Genomic DNA, 20347 nt, shown 5'->3' with positions numbered 1-20347 from the left:
CAGCTGCAGAGAAAGTGCTGTGTGGGAGAACAATAATATGCAAGACCACAACAAGTTATAATATAATGTCAAGAGTCCATCTTATCATACTAGAGACCCATTTAATAGTCAATGACAACAGGGTAGAAGCGGTCCTTGAGCCTGGTGGAACATGCTTATCGGTTTCTTTTTTTCCTACCTGTTGGGAGAGAGGAGAAGAGAGAATGACAGGGATGGGTGGGGTCCTTTGTTATGCTGCTTTCCTACACTGAGCCAGCAAAAAGCATAGATAAAGTGCATAGAGCGGAGGCTGGTGTCCATGATATGCTAAGCTGCATCCTCAACTCTACAGTTTCTTGTAGTCACATGCGGAGCAGTTGCAATACCAAATTTATGCATTCAGATAGGATGTTTTCTATGATGCATTGATAAAAGGGGACATGTCAAATTTTTTCAGCCTCCTGAGGAAGTACAGGTGTCAATGAGCTTTATTTACTGAGGCATCAATGTGTTTGGACCAAGACAGGCTATCAGCAATTTTCACTCCAACCATCTTGAAGCCCGCAAAGTCCATTCCAATGTAAACTGGAGTATGTGCAGAGCCCACCATTTCCTGAAATCATTAACCAGCTCTTTTGTTGTCATTGAGTGAAAGGTTGTTGACTTGACATCATATTCTACAATCTCTCCTTTCTGTATTCTGAGGATCTCATTCAGGTTGGCAAGTTATGACTAGTGGGATATTACAGGAATTGGTGCTGGATTAGTTTACTGATTCCAGACTAGATGGGATTGAGAGTACAGAGGAGGATATAAACAGCCTTTAAAGAAATAATCAGGCTGAGTGAGTAGAGAAGAATATACTGAAAAGTGAGGTCATCCACTTAGGAACACACTGTCTTGAAACGGTTTCTGTGTAACATGGAGACTTTAAAAAAGAGATAAAATTATGAGGAGCCAAGATAAATAGGAGGAACCTCTTTTCATTATCTGCTTTTTAAAAATCTGATGGCACAAATTTACAGTAATTAATAGAAGGATTAGGGAGGAGATGGGGAGATGCTATTTCATACAGAGGGTGCATGGAATTCACTACCGGAAAGCTCAGTATCTTTGAACCAGAAATTGACAGTGTACTTGAGGAGCTATGACCCACAAAACTGGAAGATGGAACCAGATAAGTACCCCAGTTCTACACAAATAACCTCCTTCCTCATACATTTTCTTTCATTCCATGATATAACTTGATAACAATGTAAATGTTTGCGCCAGGAAAAAAGAACTGAGTAGACAGCACTTTTATTAATATCTACAGGAATTTTACATGTGAAATATTGAGCACAAAGAGTTCTGTACAAATAACACTATGTGTAGTTAAGTATTTTTTGTGACTATAAACTGAAGAGAAGAAAAAACTGAGCTAGAGACAGAACTAACTTTAATAGCTTAAAGATTAACTGTCTTAATACTATATTTACAGAAAAACTAATTTTTCCACTAGAGATCAAAAATCAAGATGAATGCAATTTTTGCTTAGAATACCAATATATTAAAACATTATGACCAATTTATCAGTCCTGTCTAAACTTTCATTATGTATTTCTAGAAATTAAACTATTCAGGATCAGTCATCCTTTTAAAAATGGAGCAGAGTTAATTAGAAATAATCTCATTCTGCAATATAGAAAACAATTGATTTTGAAAATATTCATCATTGCTGTTCTTCACCATGAACTACAATAAAAGTAATCTAGATAAAAATTCTGAACTACGATGTCACTACAAGCAGCTGGAAAATTGAGAAACTATCGTTAGGTATAGACAACATACATATATTCTGCTGTACAGCACAGTCATTGATAGGTTATTGAAGACTGGGATACTCACTGGAAGTTGGCAACTTGTACACATACAGGAAGATGGGGAAGCTGTGCAACCCATTTCAGAGTAGTGTCCTGATATACAAGTAGCTTGTTATTATGGTTTCCAATCAGAATGTTTATTGTTCCTTCCAACACTACAAGGTAAACAACGGAAGTAATAAATTACTTATTTCCTCAACCAAATAAACACCATACACAATGTAGTATTTCACATTCCTGCTTTAGTTCACTGGTGATCATAACAATTTACGCAGGACAATAGAAAGGTTACAATATTTTACACTTCAAATATTGAAACAAAATCCTTCAAAAGCATGAAGTTTGAATTAATTTCTCAACATAAAGTGCCAGCTTAATAGGGACATGCATGAACATGCTTGTGTATGCGCTGCAAACTAGTTGTAATTTCCTCATTTCCTTACTGATCCTTCAAAGAATATTTTTGGTATTTTAAATGAGCGTTCTTGCCAGATTCTAAGTATACAACATTTATATGCAGTCTGATATTGGACAATACATTTACAGCTATTATGACAAAAGATGACAAAGTAATTTGGCCTGGTAAATCTTCCAGACAAAAACCATTTACATTTAAACCATTTTTTAACCACCATCCCAATACCAAGATTCAGAGGTACACGAGGTTCCAAACCGAAACATTTCTTCAATGGAACATAAATCAAATAACTAAAAGACATCCAAGAATATTAGAATAGGAACAACAATGAATGCCATGCAGGTAGAATATGGCGAAATACAACAAACCTTATTGTAAAGAAATACAATAAATGCAAATATTAAAGTAATAAGTACTAAAATGCTACAGCAACAAATGCATCTTCACTAGTCACCCTATTGGCCTTTCATTTTCTCGGATTCAGAGCACACTGGGTTGATTCTGCAGGGAACAGGGTTGCCACCTTGTGGATGTGATGCAGAATTGAAATCTACTGTGCTCATAATGCCTTATAAAAAACTGATGAATGCAGTTAAATAATTGCAATGTGCTTTGGGACTTTCTGATGAAATGCAAGGTGTTACACAAGCTCAGGTTCTCTCTGGCTGTCACTCTTGATGTCATAATCTACTTCATTATGACCTTGTTGAAACTGTAATACTTTATTCTGCATTCTGTTATTGTTTTCCCTTGTACTATCTCAATGCACTGATGTGATGAAATGATCTGTACATAGTATTCAAAACAAAAGTTTTCTCTGCACCTTGATACATTGAGAATAATAAACTAATTTACAACAATCTACATCCAGCTATGCTACCACATACCCCAAGATTGTGGCATAACTCTCCACACCTCACTCCACCTTACTAAAAACCTTTCCAAGAGCCATCTCTTCAGAGCTTTGCTTCACCACTTGCAGATCACCTTACAGCATTAATGTCACTGTGTATTTCCCTTTAGAACATAAGGGGAATCTGAGAGAATTGCACAAAATTATGAAGGGCGTAGACAGGGTAGGCTGCAGTAAACTTTTCCACCAACAGAAGAGTCTATATATCAGATGGAATCAGTTTAGGAAAAGGACTAAGAGGTTTAAAAGGGATACAAGGGTTTCTTTTTCCCCAAGCGAGATAGTGGCCAATATTTAACCATTTAAGTATTTTAGTGGTTCAATATAGACCAAGTGTTGGCAAACAGGATTAATATAAATAGTAAACACAAGAGATTCAACATTTGTTGAAAATCCAGAACACACACAAAATGGTAGAGAAACTTAGCAGGTTAGGCAGCATCTATGGAGAGGAATAAACAGTCACTGTTTCTGGCCGAGACCCTTCATCAGGTTAATATACATAAATGGGTACTTGATAGGACCATTAATGGGAGGCCCGTTTCTGTACATCATGACAAGTAAGAAGGTCCATAAATGTGTTTCTTCAAAACTGTCAAACATACATATCAAAAAGCGGAACCATTTGCACCAATTCTGACAATCAGAATCCTTTCCAGTCTAATGGCCCAAGTCCAAACTTCCCAGCCAGTCAGTTTGCAGACTAACCTCTGCTGCTCAGATATCAAAGGAGCAATAATTCATATTGATAATAGTATTGGTTTGTTATTGTGACATGTACCAGGGAACAGTGAACAGCCCGTTTATACAAATCAAATCATTACATAGTGCATTAAGCTAGAAAAAGATAAAACAATAACAATGCAGAATAAAGTGTAAAAGCTACCCAAAAAGTGCAGTGCAGATAAATGATAAAAGTGCAAGATCATGAGGCCAAGAGTCCATATTATTGTACAAGGTCTGTTCAAGGGTCTGACAACAGTGGGATAGAAGCTGACCTTGAGCCTGTGATCCACGTTTTCAGGCTTTGAAACTTCTGCCCAATGGGAGAAGGGAGAAGAGAGAATGTCTTGATTGGGTGAGGCCTTTGATTATGCTGGCTGCTTAACTCTTAAGTACTATGCTGAGTTGTGTCCACACCTCTCTGCAGCTTCCTGCAGTCATGTGCATACCAAGCTGCTACACACTCAGACAGAATGCATCTTCATAATAGAACACAGAACTGTGCAGCAGAAGAGCAGGCCTTTCAGCCAGTGTTGCTCCAAATTAACTAATTAAATGTCTAACTAAACTAAGACCTTCTGCCTACATGATGTTCATATCCCTCCATTCTCTGCACATTCCATGCAAAAGCTTCTTAAATCCATTTGTTATATTGGCCTTAATTTCCACTTCCGCCTGTTGTTTCACTTTTGGACATCAGGTCATGAATGATAAACACAAGGTACTCAGTATTTATAATGACAAATCTGTTTGAAATTCTGGACAACAGTGACTCATGGAAGTTTGATGGCAAGGAACTTGGCAATGGCATTGCACCTGAATGTGAAATGTAGGTGAATGTTATTTTGTTAATTTATCAGCCCATATTTAAATATTGTCTCGAGCCTATTGCTTGCAGACACTCCCTACTTTAATTTCTGAGGAGTTGCAAATGGAATTGCAATCAAGGAATATTCCAATGAAAGGTCTTTGAATAAACCATTTGATTGATGGATGTTGAACACTATTAACCAACTGCAATGCACTAATCAGAAATATAATGGAATACTCTATATTGCTTGGTTGAGCTTATCCCTAGTAGAATAAGTGAAGCAACAACTTTTGCATCAAGCCTCACTTTCAAAGACTCTTCATGCTCTTGATATTTATTGTTTGTTATTATTTTGTTTTTGTATTTGTACAGTTTGTTATCTTTTGCACACTGGTTGTCCACCCTGCTGGTGCAGAAGCCTTTCACTGGATTTATTATGTGTAGAAGAAAATGAATCTCGGGGGCGGAGGGGTGTGTGTGTGTTTATATATAAATATAAAATGCATACGCGCACACACACTTTGATAACAAATTTACTTTGAACTTTGAAGAGAGAAAACCTAAAATTTCCTCTTCCATAACAATGCTTGGTAAAGTGGAGATAACAGAATTAATTGCTTGGATTGTCTGCTTCAGCAATACTGATTAAACACGAGGCTCATTCTTGCCATCAGATGAGATCTTCGCAGAGTCCAGAATGCAATTTATCTGTGTCTGTGATTTCCTGGCACTAAAAGTCATTGTGTGCTTTTCATTCAAAGCAGAAAACCTTCCCTAATATTATTAATCCTTGAACACTGTGGTCTCTCTCATTGTGGCCTCTTTCCCTGGGAACATGCAAAACTCTTTGTTCAACCTCAAAAATGGAGGTACATATTGGAAACAACAGAAAACACATTAGCTGACATAATGCTTGTTTGAGGAGTTGCCACAGCACTTTATGTATGTAAAGTGCCACAGCACTTTATGTTGAAGCAATTTATATCAAAGAGGCAGAAGTTACAAAGCCGAAAGAACAGCCAACGAATCATAAACCAGCAGGGTGTCAGTAAGGGTTGGGACAGATGACAGCGCTGGAAATTTGGGGTTAAACCTCCATACTGAAGTAATCTACACTAGAGTAAATAGACGTTCAGCAACTGATATGATATATTAAACTGAGTGTACTAGCATATCACTGTCTCCCTTAGAAGTACTCCAGATCCTGTACAACAGAAATGAAGAGGTAAAATAACTTGCATTGAATCAAAATGAAAGTAGACTTCATATCTACTCAAGCAAACAAAATGTAATTACAACAGTGACTACACTCAATGAAATATTTAATTCAGCACAAAGCACTTTGGATGCTCAAACTCATGAAGACAGTATAGAAATGAAAACCCCTTTCTTCTTTGCTCCATGCATCAGCCACACATTTTACACTCCCCACTTCAATCAGAGACTCCCACCTGCTTTAAGAAGATCACTATTATCCCAGTACCTAAGAAAAACAAGTTAATATGCTTTAATGGTTACTGTCCAGTTGTTCTGACATTTAACATTGTGAAGTACTTTGTATGGCTGGTTATTACATGGATAAAATCCAGATTCCCAGATTACCTCATCCCTTTGCAATTCACCTACAACCATTTCCCTGACCCTACACTCATCTCTAGAGCATCTGGACAATAACGACATCCACACCAGACTATTGTTTATCAACTAAAGCTCTGTATTTAGTACTATAAATCCAAGCAAACATCATCAAATCCTGGGAGTCAACACTTTCCTCTGCAATTAGATCTTCAGCTACCTGACCAGTAGGCTATAATTAGCAAGGATAGGCAGCAAGAGCTCTACCATGATCATTAAACGTTGGTGCTCCATCTGATTAGCAAACCCCCCCCCCCGCCCCCCCCACCGACTTTACAGCCTGCACGCACATGACAGCACGGCCAGATCGTGCTGCAACACCATCTATAAGTTTGCAGATTATACCATCACAGAGGGCCACATCTCAAATTGCAATGAGTCAGAGTACAGGAAGAAATTAATAACATGGAGTCGTGACAACAACCTTTCCTTCAATTTCAGCAAAATAAAAGACCTGCTTATTGAATTCAGGAAGAGGGACAATGCAAATACTCATGCTTTCATCCATAGAGCTGAGGTTGAGAGCTTCAAGTATCTTAAAGTGAATATCACCAATAGCCTGTGCTGGTCCAACTATGTAGATGTCACAACCAAGAAAGATTGCTGACACCTCTACTTCCTCGGGAGACTAAAGGAATTCGGGCTATTCCCACTGACCCTTGCCTATTCTTAATTGATGCACCATTGAAAGCATCCTATCCAAATGCATCACCACTTGTTATGGTAACTGCTCTGCCACAACCGCAAGAAACTACAGAGTTATGGACACAGCTCAGCACATCACAGAAACTAGCCTCCCCATCCTTGGACTCTGTCTATACTTCTTTCTGCCTCAGTAAAGTGGACAGTATGACCAGACACCCCACCAGTTCTCACATTAAACCAGGATTTCCCAACCTTTTTTATGCCATGGACCCCTACCATAACCAGAGGGATCTAAAGACCCCAGGTTGGGAACACCTGCATCAGACAGAAGATAAAAAAGCTTGAAAGCACATCCTAGCAGGCTCAAGGACAGCTTCCACCCCATTGTTATAAGATTATTTAATGGTTCCCTAGTACAATAATAGACTCCTAACTTCACAATCTACCACAATCTGATCTTGTACCTTATTGCTGATCTCTACTTTCTCTGTAGATGTTGCACATCATTCTGCATTATGTTACTGTTTCACCTTGTACCAGCTCAATGTACTGCATAACAATTTGATCTGTATGAACTGTATGCAAGCCCAACTTTTAACTGTTCATTGGTCAGTTCATGTGCCATTTAGAAATGAATTCCAAATATTTAGCCCTCTCAAACACAAGAGCATAGATTCTAGTCACTAAAGTATTCATACTTTTCTGTGGATTAGTAATCCATCTGCCACTACCTTGGAATTGAATTAGCTTTAGATACCTGAAGTGTAAGGCAAAAAGCAGCTTGGGTTGTACTCCAGTTTTTTCATGAAGCGAAGCTGTCCATTTTCTTTGAAGCAGTAAAGGTTTCTCTCACCAAGTACCAATATGGAAGAAGGAGCTTGGTGAAATGTTGTTATGTGTATGTCTAAAGCTTGTTCACCAATGTTCACTGTCCAATCCTTCTGTAAATGCAAAAGATGCATACCTGGTCAAAACAGGTCAAATTTGCATCAACTCAAATGCAACCATTCACGGGCTTGGCTACACTGATATTTTCTACCACCCCACGCCTGTGCATTTTTTTTTTTGAAACCAAAGACTATATTATTAAATAACCCTGTTAGCAATAAAATTGTTAAATTTCTAACATAAATTTATGGTTCAAATTTCACTATGGAAATCATGCGAATGTTCTCCCAATACAGACTGACCAAATGCTATCAAATGTATACTCAGTAACAAAATATCACACAGAGAATCAATAACTTGTACATTAAGTTAAAATAAATTTTGCCCTGAACTGCAAGAATATCTAAGCAACTCACCATTGTGTGCCTCTTGGTAAAGATGAAACAGAAGCCAAAAATTTCTCCTGGCTTGCAACATACTTCTAATGGAGTTTTGCAAACCACAGGACATTCATCCACCATCAATACATTCAAAACTGCCTCTCCCTACCGCTTTTAACTTTTCCCTTGTCCTTCATGTTGGGCTCTTTAAAGCTGTAAGTGACACACAAAATGCTGGAGGAACTCTGCAGGTCAGGCAGCATCTATGGAAGAGTACAGTTGACTTTTCAGGCCAAGACACTTCAGGAGGACTAGAGAAAAAAAGATGACTATATTTAAAAGGTGGGGGGGGGGGGAGGGGAGAGGGGAACTAGAAGTGATAGATGAAGCTGGGAGGGGAAGGGATGAAGTAAAAAGCTGGGAAGTTGATTGGTGTAAGAGATACAGGTCAAGAGAAGGAGGAGTCTAATAGGAGAGAACACAAGGCCATGGAAGAAAGGGGGGGGGGGGGGGGGGGAAGAGAGGAGCACCCGAGGGAGACGATGGGCAGGTGAAAGGGGGAAAAGGGGATAGAGAATGGTGAAGGTTGGGGGGGCCTTAACCGGAAGTTCGGGAAATCTATGTTCATTCCATCAAACTGGAGGCTACCCTGATGGAATACAAGGTGTTGTTCCTCCAACCCAAGTGTGGCCTCATCATGATAGTAGAGGAAGCCATGGGTTGACATATCAGAACGTGAATAGGAAGTGGAATTAAAAAGGCTGGCCACTGGGAGATCCCGCTTCTTCTAGCAAATGGAACGTAGTTGCTCGGCGGAACAGTCTCCCAATCTACGTCGGGTCTCACCGATAAACAGGGAGCATCGATCACATTACAGGACCCCAACAGACTCACAGGTGAAGTGTCACCTCACCTGGAAGAACCGTTTGATGTCTTGATGGTCGTAAGGGAGGAGGTGTAGGAGCAGGTATAGAACTTGTTCTGCCTGTAAGGATAAGTGCCAGGTGGGAGATCAGTGGGGAGAGGAAATGGACAAGTAGTCACATAGGGAGCAATCCCTCTGTGATCAAAAGCAAAAAGTGGATGGGAGGGGAAAACGTGCTTAGCGGTGGGATCCTGTTGGAGACGGCAGAAATTCCAGAGAATGATGAATTATGTGCTGGACGCAGAGGCTGGTGGGGTGGTAGGTGAGAAAAAGAGGAACCCTATCACTGGTAGGGAGGTGGGAGTATAGGGCAAGAGCAGATGTGCATGAAATGGAAGCGATGTGGATGAGGGCAGCATGGATAATAGAGGAAAGGGAGCCCCTTTCTTTGAAAGAGGAGGACATCTCCTTTGTTCAGGAATGAAAATCCTCATCCTGAGAGCAGATGCTGCGGAGATGGAGGACTTGAGAGACGGAGATGGTGTTTTTACAAGTAACATAGTGGGAAGAGGTATAGTCCAGGTAACTATGAGAGTCCATGGGTTTAATAATAGACATCAGTAGATAAGCTGTCTCCAGAGTTAAAGACAGCGAGATCAAAAAAGGGGAGGGAGGTATCTGAAATGGACCAGGTAAATTTGAGGGCAGGGTGGAATTTGAAGGCAAAGTTGATGAAGTTGACAAACTCCGCATGGATGCAGGAAGCAACATTAAAGTTGTTGATGTAGAGTAGAAAAAGCAGGGGTATGGTCACCAGTGTAGGCTGGAAACAGACTGTTCCACGTAGCTGACAAAAAGGCAGGCATAGTTGGGACCCATGCGAGTGCCCATGGCTGCAGCTTTTGTTTGAAGTGGGAGGAGCCAAAGAGAAATTATTAAGAGTGAGTGAGGACAAGTTCTGCTAGATGGAGGAGACTGGTGGAGGGGAACTGGTTGGGTCTGGTGTCCAGAAAGAAATGGAGAGCTTTAAGGCCTTCTTGGTGGTGGAGGGAGCTACAAGTATTTCTGTTAAACTCATGATCAGTTTGCATTTAATCATAGCTCATCACCACCACCTCAAGGTGACAAATCCTGTTTAACAGAGACTGCTCAGTACAACAGACAAAATGGATATATTTAAAAGCAGCAAGACAAAAAGCTGACCGTGAGTCTTTTCCCAGACCCCAATTTCTGTTGCTCAGAATCATGCCTGCTTTCTGCATCTGTGGCAACTGCCAACACCTGGTACCTATTCAGAGAAAAAAAAGAGTTTACTAATTGTGCTTCCAAATTACATTATTAACATTTAAAGAACAATGCTATTTAAATTGCTTATGTTGCTCAGGACTAAGAGCTGAGGTTATTTTTCAATATAGTAAATGCACCATATACTCAGGCATCAAGAACACATAATTAAAGACACAGATATGTGCAACAGAGAAAAAGCAGAATGATTTTGGCAAATGATTTCTGGACTAATTCATAGATCAATTAAAATTATTCCCAATGTTCTTCACTCTCGTTAAGTGTTACTTTCTCAACTTTAATATCCATGAAATTTATTCTGCATGTAGCAACATTCCAACATCAAAATTCCATTATCCTCTTCTCAAACTGTACAAATTTTTTTTTTCAATCAATAATTTCTTATTGTTAATTCTTAGCAGAAGATACAACAGTACAGCACAATACAGGCCCCTCAGCCCATGGCCTGTATAAATTGACTCCATGATCAATGGCTCATAGCATCCTCATACAGACATACTGAGGATCTGCAGATACTTCTATGTTGCATAGCCTCCCAGAACTTCCTGTCCTCTATCATGGAGGTCTTTCACAACAGCAAGCAGGAGAGTCTGGACCAGCCACTGAGTCTAGAGTAACTGACTGGCTCCATCCATTCCTTCAACTCGAATAAAACTTCCAGAAGCGACAGCTTACCGGGCAAGTTGTACTCTGCTCTGTGAGACTGGTTGGGCCCAGACCAGCTGGAAGTGTACTATATACAACAAGACATTATGCACAATTACACCATTCAGCCCATCCAGTCTGCCTCACCATTGGATCATGATTGATTTATTATCCCTCTCAACCCCATTCTCCTCCCTTCTCCACGGAACCTTTGATGCCCTTACTAATCAAGAGCCTATCATCTGTGCTTTACATATACCCAATGATTAGGCCTCTACAGATGTCTATGGCAATAAATTCCACAGACACACCACCCTGGTAAAAAAAAAAATCTTCCCTCTTACTCAGCCTGACTTTTTTCTTACATTCATAGGCCTATCTAAGAGTCTCTTAAATGTTCTGATTCTATTAATCTCTCACACCACCCCGGCAATAGATTCTAGCTACCCATTTCTCTGGGATAAAAAAAAACACCTCTGATATCACTCCTAAACCTTGCTCCACTCACCTTAAATGGACATCCTCTGGTATTGGCCATTGCCACCTTGTGAAAAGGGTGCTGCCTGTTCACTCTATGGCTCTCATAATCTTATATCCCTATATCAATTCACCCTTCATCTCCCTTTGCTCCAAAGAGAAAAGCCCTAGTTCGCTCAGCCTACCCTCATAAGACATGCTCTTTAATCCAGGCAACATTCTGATAAATCTCATCTGCACCCCCTCTATAGTTATCACATCCTTTCTATAATGAGATGACCAAAAATGAACACAATACTTCAATTGGTATACACAAAGTTTTATATGGTACAATATTACTTCATGGCACTTGAACTCAATTCCCTGACTAAGGAAGGCCAGCACACTATACACTTTCTTAACCATCCTATCAACTTGTACAGCAAAACAGAGGAATCTATATGGATCTGGATTCCAGAATCTAAAAGCAGCTGTAATAATGTAATGTAGTAACAACTTTTGGGACCACTACTGAGAAAGCAAATATTGTCACTGGAGTGTTGCAGCACAGGTTCTCTAGAAAGGTGCTTATATTTAAAGGATTACACAAAAACTCAAGTTTGCCCCATACACCATGGAGTTGGTAGAGACAATATAATTGACGTGCTTCAACTTATACTAAGATGTGTAAACAACAGGTATTGACAATGGAATCCACATCAGTAGGGGCACCATCACAAGTTCAGAACTAGTCTATGAGAAGTAAAACCAGGTAGAATCTTCGCAGTAAGAAAAAGTTAAATTCTAAATTTCTTTTCCCAAAACATGCATGTCAATTCTACTGAAAAAAACAAAAGTGACATTAACTTCTAATAGATTAGAATGACAGAATAAAAACGTGCAGTTGCATGTCACTACCTAATCTTTCAAGTAAAGTTGATTGTCTGGATGACACAACAAGCAAATTTCTGAATATATTTCTTGGAAAGAAAAAAAATGATTAAGTGACTTCCTGTTTTATTCTCACAGAAATACCAGAGGTGAGTGGGCTTAAAAGTGCTTCTGTTAGGTGGCCAGGAACAGGTTCTATTCATCCTTTGAGTTATACAGAAGCAAAAATCAAAATAGACAATAATTATGCACCTTTATACCATATTCAATTACATCAAACATCTTACAATTGCAGTTGTTATACTTATTTCTGGATCAAATGCATAATGCACTTGTTATCTTTGTCAGTGTTCTAATTTGTTTACTGTTCACTAGGTTTCTTTTCTCAGAGTACAAAATTTGAGCATGTTTAAAAATCATTTTTATAGTCTTAAAATATTATAGGTTATTTAGAGAGAGATGCCACTAATGACATGAGCAACAGATCTTGCCAGCATTTTTCAAATAAATAACCAAATCAAAATAGGTTCAGTAATAAGCTTTCTAATTACATCAACAATCCAATCCAAAATAATTACACACATTGAAATGTTATGCTTTGGCTGTTATTTCCTAAACATAATTACAGATTAAAGTAGAAGGAATGTTTACTTGGAGTTAATTATTTTTCCCATTCACTCTATCAAAACATGATAGACAAGAAATAAATACTCACTTGTAGCTTTCAACATGTCGACTTGAGGAGACAGTAATGAAGGAATCTGTCCTGGAGCAATATTTCAATGGGCCTGGCAAAAGGCAATTAGGCAAGAAACGCCTAAAAGCAAAGCTTTCCTGTTCGAAGAACATCAGCATCCCATCCATGGACTGAATGCAAATTAAATCACGACCTATGTTTAAAAAAAAGTAAAGTGTTATTTCAAAACAAAACTGCCATAAATCGCTAAATTATCACACAACCTGCCTTCAGAACTTCTCTCTCTGCCTCCCTCAAGTGTTAAAAGTCACTTGTTGACAGGAGTATAAATATGACAGCAGGCACTGCAAAAGTGCAGATGAATTCAGGGAATGAAAAGAAAATAGAAGTAACATGAGAATATGTGCATGAGCAGAAATGGAAAAAATGAAAAAACTGTAAAGAATCAACTGCTTTAAAAGCAAACAATTATGGTTTTTCCACAAATCTGGAGCTAGAAATGAATTATCAGATCCAAAGTGAATATATGGAAAGCCCAGCAGTACCACAACATTTGGTAATAGTACCAAAGTTTTGATACAGGGACTTTCTCCTGTATGGACAGGTCAGTGTGAGAAGCAAAAGGGAACTAAAACAGCATACAGCTAGAAGACCTAGCTACATCTGTCTAGTTGGCTATGTGGAACAGCTGTGCTCCAAATCTTCTTCGGTACCACTCTCCATTGTACTGACAGCTGCTTCCTACACCCATGTGGAACTCTTCAATTTTATCTCTTTCACTACTAATTTCCACCTTGTTTTCCACTTCACTTGGACCATTTCTGGTGCTTCTCTCTTTTCTAGATCTGTGTCCAGCTCAGGAGATAAACAATCTACTGACATTTACTATATCCACCAACTCCCACAGCTACATAAACTACACCTTACCATCCTGTTCCTTGTAAGGATGCCATCTTTCTCCAAATTACTCTATCCACATCTGCTGTCAAAATGAGGCCTTCTATTCCAGAGCACTGGAAGCGTCTTTTATTTTTATTAATTTGTTTATTTTTAAAAAAGGAAAAAATGGCTTCCTTCTGCTGTGGTTGATGGAGACCTCTTATATTTCTTGTGTCTCAGACTTCTGCTCTCATCCCAACTACCTTCATATAGAAGAGGGATAAAGATCCCTTCTACCACACTAGCCTCTGCATCAAGCACATCATCCTCCGTCATTTCACAAGCTTCAATGAGGTTCTACTACTAGCTACATCTTCTCCTCAACCTTGTTCCATCTTACACAGGGACCTCCCTCTACCAACCCATCAGCCCAGCCACTTTCACTTGCAATCATAGGAAGTACAACACTTGTACATACACCACTTCCCTCCCACCATCTGGCCCTTCCAGGTGAGGCAAGTTTCATGTGCACCTCCTCCAATCTCACCTGCTGCATTCAGTGTTCCCAAAGTGGCAAAACCAAGTGTATACCAGGTGACTGTTTTGCAGAGTATCTGCACCATTCATAATCACCATCATAAGCTTCCAGTTGCATGCCATTTTAATTCCCCTTCCCATTCCCACACCAACCTCTCCATCCCTGGCTTTCCACTGCCACACTGAGGCCCTACACAAAGCAGAGGAAAAACACCACCTCATTTTTTTTTCATTGGTTATCTACAACTCAATGGTATGAATAATGAATTTTCCTATTTCTGGTAACCATCACCTCTGGTTTTCTTCCACCAGTCCTTTTCCCCCCAGCCCTCCTTCAGTTCTCTATTTTCTTCCCTGTTCACATACCCTCCACCCCTACAGCCACCATTCATGCATTTTTGTCCTCCCAGTTCCACCCATATGCTACCTATATATTTCACCCAACACCATCCCATATCTTTTCCCCACCCACACATCCCATGTGGTCTAGTTCCATCTACCATTCACCCTTCCCTAATAGTTCCCATTAACACCTTCTTTCCTTCATCAGATTCCTGCACTGGTAGTGTCTATGTTAGACTACAAGACAGAGGAGCAGAATTAGGCCATTTACACTTTTCACCCTCGACATTTAAAAGTTTCCACTTATCATGCTCCAGAATCTACCCTCAACCCCTCCCTCCACCTGGCTCCATTTGTCTCAATATTTCATCTATCTGCCTTTTTCTCCAACTCCACCCACACTTTCCCCCATCCGGCTCCAATTGCCCAACATTCTTCACTCTTCCACTAGACCGCAAATAAAAAATAAAATCCAAATGTAGCATTATTTTAATCAGTTAATAAATTAATTTCAACAGACACAAAATAACAGTTTAGACTTAATTTGTTTTTGACTTGGTGGGAATATAAATTTAATTATCAACTGTTACACAATTACCACAACTATTTAGAAACATAGAAAAGCTACAAGCATAGAAAACCTACAGCACAATACAGGCCCTTCTTACAATATGATATTCATTAAACAAAAGCACATTTCCTATATTCTGATTCTTCTACCCTCATCCATCTTCCAGACAGATCAGCATTCCATTCCTCTTAGAGATGGAACAATTTTTGACTCCATCTGGCACAGCCATTCCCTTTGTTCTCTTCACCCCTCACCTTTCTCCAACGTAAAATAATGCAATATTGACAGGTAAGGATAATACGTGCTTGTTTTGTCAACTGATCTCTAAAATAATAGTCAATTTCATGAAGGTTAACAAAATTAGAACATAACCAAAAAAAAAAACAAGAAATTGCTAATTGCTCATCTTGGGACACTGTTTCTCAAGGATACCAAGATGACATGATGTCACCATTATTCCAACCAAGGAACTGACCAAGGTAACTGCCAAAACTAGATAAAAGTCATGGATGTGACTTTTTTTTTGTTTCAGTTTTATCTTGGGTGCTATCTTTGTGCACTATCTCTTCACCAGAAATGAAAGAGCTTTGTAAGCATTTTTACTAAAAATCTTTTTGACCCAATTTGAGACCCACAAAAGAATTTGCCTGCTATCAACTTTTTGCTCTTTCTATTTGTTGCTGTCAACACAGTGGAAATCAAATTGCACAAACAATCCACTTGAAATCCTATGACTATCCAAATTAGGGACAAGAATTTTTATTTGGAGCAGGAAATTAAGAACTTTTAACTCTGAATCTGTACGGTCTACTGGTTCTGTGGAGCTGGAGAGTTTTCCCACATTTGTACAAAACCAAGCTGATCCTGTGATGGATAAATCCACTTACAAATAAATGCTGGAAAAATGCTTCAAACTTGTATTGGTAATATTCACTAAAGAAATGATTGGCTGCAACTATAGTCAATAATGCCTGATTTCATTTACCTTGCAAGGAAAGTTACAAGAACCACTTGCCAACTACTAGGAAACTATAAATACTCACCAATTTTCATTACTTTCTGCATGAAGTAAATGGTGGTGCTGGTGGGGGGTGGTGGATTTCCAGTCACAAACTCAACATATTTTGCTCATATCTAGCTTCCCAAGACAAAGTGCTGCAAGATCTAGCTTCCCTGTACTTTTATAGTAATATAGCATGGCCTGTCATAGTTACCTAAAGTACTAGGAGGCAGAGTAAATGATCGTCATAATTTACTGTGTTCTGCCTGCTGAGAACAAGTAGCTATTTCAGTATTTAAATGAATACTCATAGGTAAAGTTATCTATAAAGGAGCAGTAAGTAGCATGCTACAAGATTACCTAGAGTAAAACAAAGGCAACAAATGTTTATATCGCATCCTGAGTGGACCAACATATCGTGCAAGCTTCTTTCACTGTTTCATTGAAGAGTAAGGATTAGGGCTAGATGACTAAAAAAATAATAAAGCAAAAAATTTGCTACAGACACATGGATGTAGATTTTCCACTTGCCATGCAAACATTACTGTTGTTATCGTCTGACCTCTGTAGGAAGCGACACTAATCATAATTCAACTTCCACAAATGTCTTGTAAGCAAGGGAAGATAACTACAACACATTTCTCACCTTTCACACCACCAAAACCTCCAAATGTTAAGTTGCAAGCTGTCCCTTGAAGATTGTGTTCATAAATTAGTTTCAGCTGGTACTGATTTCCATGTTCAACTGTACCCATAGTTCCTGTCAACCAATAAAAAGTAAATGGAAGATGAAAAAAGGCCATCTGCTTCAAAGAAAAACAAATTCATCTCTAACTAAGGCCAATGAACCTTTCCCATGCATTAAAATACAATTGTGTATTAGCGTTAGTGTCACCAAAATGAGGGAAAGCCTGACTGAGGAATTATTCCGCTCTGCTTGGGAAATAGTGCGAGAATTGAGAAGACAGGAGGAGGGCGAGAGAAATATATCAGGAAGAGACTAGGAGTTTCGAGAGAGAGAGCAGAGAGAGAGATTCGAGAGAGACAGAGACAGAGAGAGAGAGAGAGAGATTCGAGAGAGAGACAGAGACAGAGAGAGAGAGAGAGAGAGAGAGAGAGAGAGACAGAGACAGAGACAGAGACAGAGACAGAGAGAGAGATTCGAGAGAGAGACAGAGACAGAGACAGAGACAGAGAGAGAGATTCGAGAGAGAGACAGAGACAGACAGAGAGAGAGATTCGAGAGAGAGACAGAGACAGAGACAGAGAGAGAGATTCGAGAGACAGAGACAGAGAGAGAGATTCGAGAGAGAGAGACAGAGACAGAGAGAGACAGAGACAGAGAGAGACAGAGACAGAGAGAGAGAGACAGAGAGAGAGAGAGAGACAGAGAGAGAGAGAGAGACAGAGAGAGAGAGAGAGACAGAGACAGAGAGAGAGAGAGAGACAGAGACAGAGAGAGATAGAGAGGCAGAGATAGAGAGACAGAGACAGACAGAGATAGAGAGACAGAGACAGAGAGACAGAGATAGAGAGACAGAGACAGAGAGACAGAGACAGAGAGATAGAGAGACAGAGACAGAGACAGAGAGAGATAGAGAGACAGAGATAGAGAGACAGAGACAGAGACAGAGAGAGATAGAGAGACAGAGATAGAGAGACAGAGACAGAGAGAGATAGAGAGACAGAGATAGAGAGACAGAGATAGAGAGACAGAGAGAGATAGAGAGACAGAGATAGAGAGACAGAGAGAGAGAGATAGAGACAGAGACAGAGAGAGAGAGAGACAGAGAGACAGAGACAGAGACAGAGAGACAGAGACAGAGAGAGATAGAGAGACAGAGACAGAGACAGAGACAGAGAGACAGAGACAGAGAGAGATAGAGAGACAGAGATAGAGAGACAGAGATAGAGAGACAGAGAGAGACAGAGAGAGACAGAGAGAGAGAGAGACAGAGAGACAGAGACACAGAGACAGAGAGACAGAGAGACAGAGAGACAGAGAGACAGAGACACAGAGACACAGAGACAGAGAGACAGAGACACAGAGACAGAGAGAGAGAGAGAGACAGAGAGACAGAGACAGAGAGAGAGAGAGAGAGAGAGAGAGACAGAGAGATTCGAGAGAGAGAGAGAGAGATTCGAGAGAGAGAGAGATTCGAGAGAGAGAAGATTCGAGAGAGAGATTCGAGAGAGAGATTCGAGAGAGAGATCGAGAGAGAGATTCGAGAGAGAGATTCGAGAGAGAGATTCGAGAGAGAGATTCGAGAGAGAGATTCGAGAGAGATTCGAGAGAGATTCGAGAGAGAGATTCGAGAGAGAGATTCGAGAGATTCGAGAGAGAGATTCGAGAGATTCGAGAGAGAGAGATTCGAGAGATTCGAGAGAGAGATTCGAGAGATTCGAGAGAGAGATTCGAGAGAGAGACAGAGAGATTCGAGAGAGAGACAGAGAGATTCGAGAGAGAGACAGAGAGATTCGAGAGAGAGACAGAGATTCGAGAGAGATTCGAGAGAGAGATCGAGAGAGAGATTCGAGAGAGAGATTCGAGAGAGAGATTCGAGAGAGAGATTCGAGAGAGAGATTCGAGAGAGAGACAGAGAGAGAGACAGAGAGAGAGACAGAGAGAGAGACAGAGAGAGAGACAGAGAGAGAGACAGAGAGAGAGACAGAGAGATTCGAGAGAGAGATTCGAGAGAGAGATTCGAGAGAGAGATTCGAGAGAGAGATTCGAGAGAGAGACAGAGAGATTCGAGAGAGAGACAGAGAGATTCGAGAGAGAGACAGAGAGAGATTCGAGAGAGAGATTCGAGAGAGAGATTCGAGAGAGAGATTCGAGAGAGAGATTCGAGAGTGAGATTCGAGAGAGAGATTCGAGAGAGATCGAGAGAGAGATTCGAGAGAGAGATTCGAGAGAGAGATTCGAGAGAGAGATTCGAGAGAGAGATTCGAGGAGAGAGATTCGAGAGAGAGAGAGACAGAGAGATTCGAGAGAGAGACAGAGAGATTCGAGAGAGAGAGAGACAGAGAGATTCGAGAGAGGAGAGAGACAGAGAGATTCGAGAGAGAGACAGAGAGATTCGAGAGAGAGACAGAGAGATTCGAGAGAGAGACAGAGAGATTCGAGAGAGAGACAGAGAGAGATTCGAGAGAGACCGAGAGAGATTCGAGAGAGACAGAGAGAGATTCGAGAGAGATCGAGAGAGATTCGAGAGAGAGAGAGAGATTCGAGAGATTCGAGAGAGAGATTCGAGAGAGAGATTCGAGAGATTCGAGAGAGAGATTCGAGAGAGAGATTCGAGAGAGAGATTCGAGAGAGAGATTCGAGAGAGAGATTCGAGAGAGAGATAGAGAGAGATTCGAGAGAGACAGAGAGAGATTCGAGAGAGACAGAGAGAGATTCGAGAGAGAGATTCGAGAGAGAGATTCGAGAGAGAGATTCGAGAGAGAGATTCGAGAGAGAGATTCGAGAGAGAGATTCGAGAGAGAGATTCGAGAGAGAGATTCGAGAGAGAGATTCGAGAGAGATTCGAGAGAGATTCGAGAGAGATTCGAGAGAGATTCGAGAGAGACAGAGAGAGATTCGAGAGAGAGATTCGAGAGAGAGATTCGAGAGAGAGATTCGAGAGAGAGATTCGAGAGAGAGATTCGAGAGAGAGATTCGAGAGAGAGATTCGAGAGAGACAGAGAGAGATTCGAGAGAGATTCGAGAGAGACAGAGAGAGATTCGAGAGAGAGATTCGAGAGAGACAGAGAGAGATTCGAGAGAGAGATTCGAGAGAGAGATTCGAGAGAGAGATTCGAGAGAGAGATTCGAGAGAGAGATTCGAGAGAGAGATTCGAGAGAGAGATTCGAGAGAGAGATTCGAGAGAGAGATTCGAGAGAGAGATTCGAGAGAGAGATT

The 20347-nt window shown here is 40.3% G+C and overlaps 1 protein-coding gene across 4 annotated transcripts in view; it reads right to left on the bottom strand.

Moving 5' to 3' along the window:
- bbs9 (Bardet-Biedl syndrome 9) overlaps positions 1 to 20347 on the bottom strand; it is a 372439-nt gene that overhangs the window by 323799 nt on the left and 28293 nt on the right. For all 4 annotated transcript variants that reach the window (XM_073049830.1, XM_073049803.1, XM_073049822.1 and 1 more), the window contains 5 exons: positions 17089 to 17202; positions 13132 to 13306; positions 10323 to 10407; positions 7744 to 7927; positions 1867 to 1996 (listed from right to left, as the gene is read on the bottom strand). In XM_073049830.1, coding sequence (XP_072905931.1) covers positions 1867 to 1996; positions 7744 to 7927; positions 10323 to 10407; positions 13132 to 13306; positions 17089 to 17202 — 688 coding nt within the window. The remainder of the gene's footprint in view (positions 1 to 1866; positions 1997 to 7743; positions 7928 to 10322; positions 10408 to 13131; positions 13307 to 17088; positions 17203 to 20347) is intronic.

This window comes from Hemitrygon akajei, chromosome 1 (assembly GCF_048418815.1).
Source record: "Hemitrygon akajei chromosome 1, sHemAka1.3, whole genome shotgun sequence".
NCBI classification, from domain to species: Eukaryota; Metazoa; Chordata; class Chondrichthyes; order Myliobatiformes; family Dasyatidae; genus Hemitrygon; species Hemitrygon akajei.
Note: the sequence above shows the minus strand (reverse complement) of the source record. Positions and strands in the feature narration are given on the sequence as shown.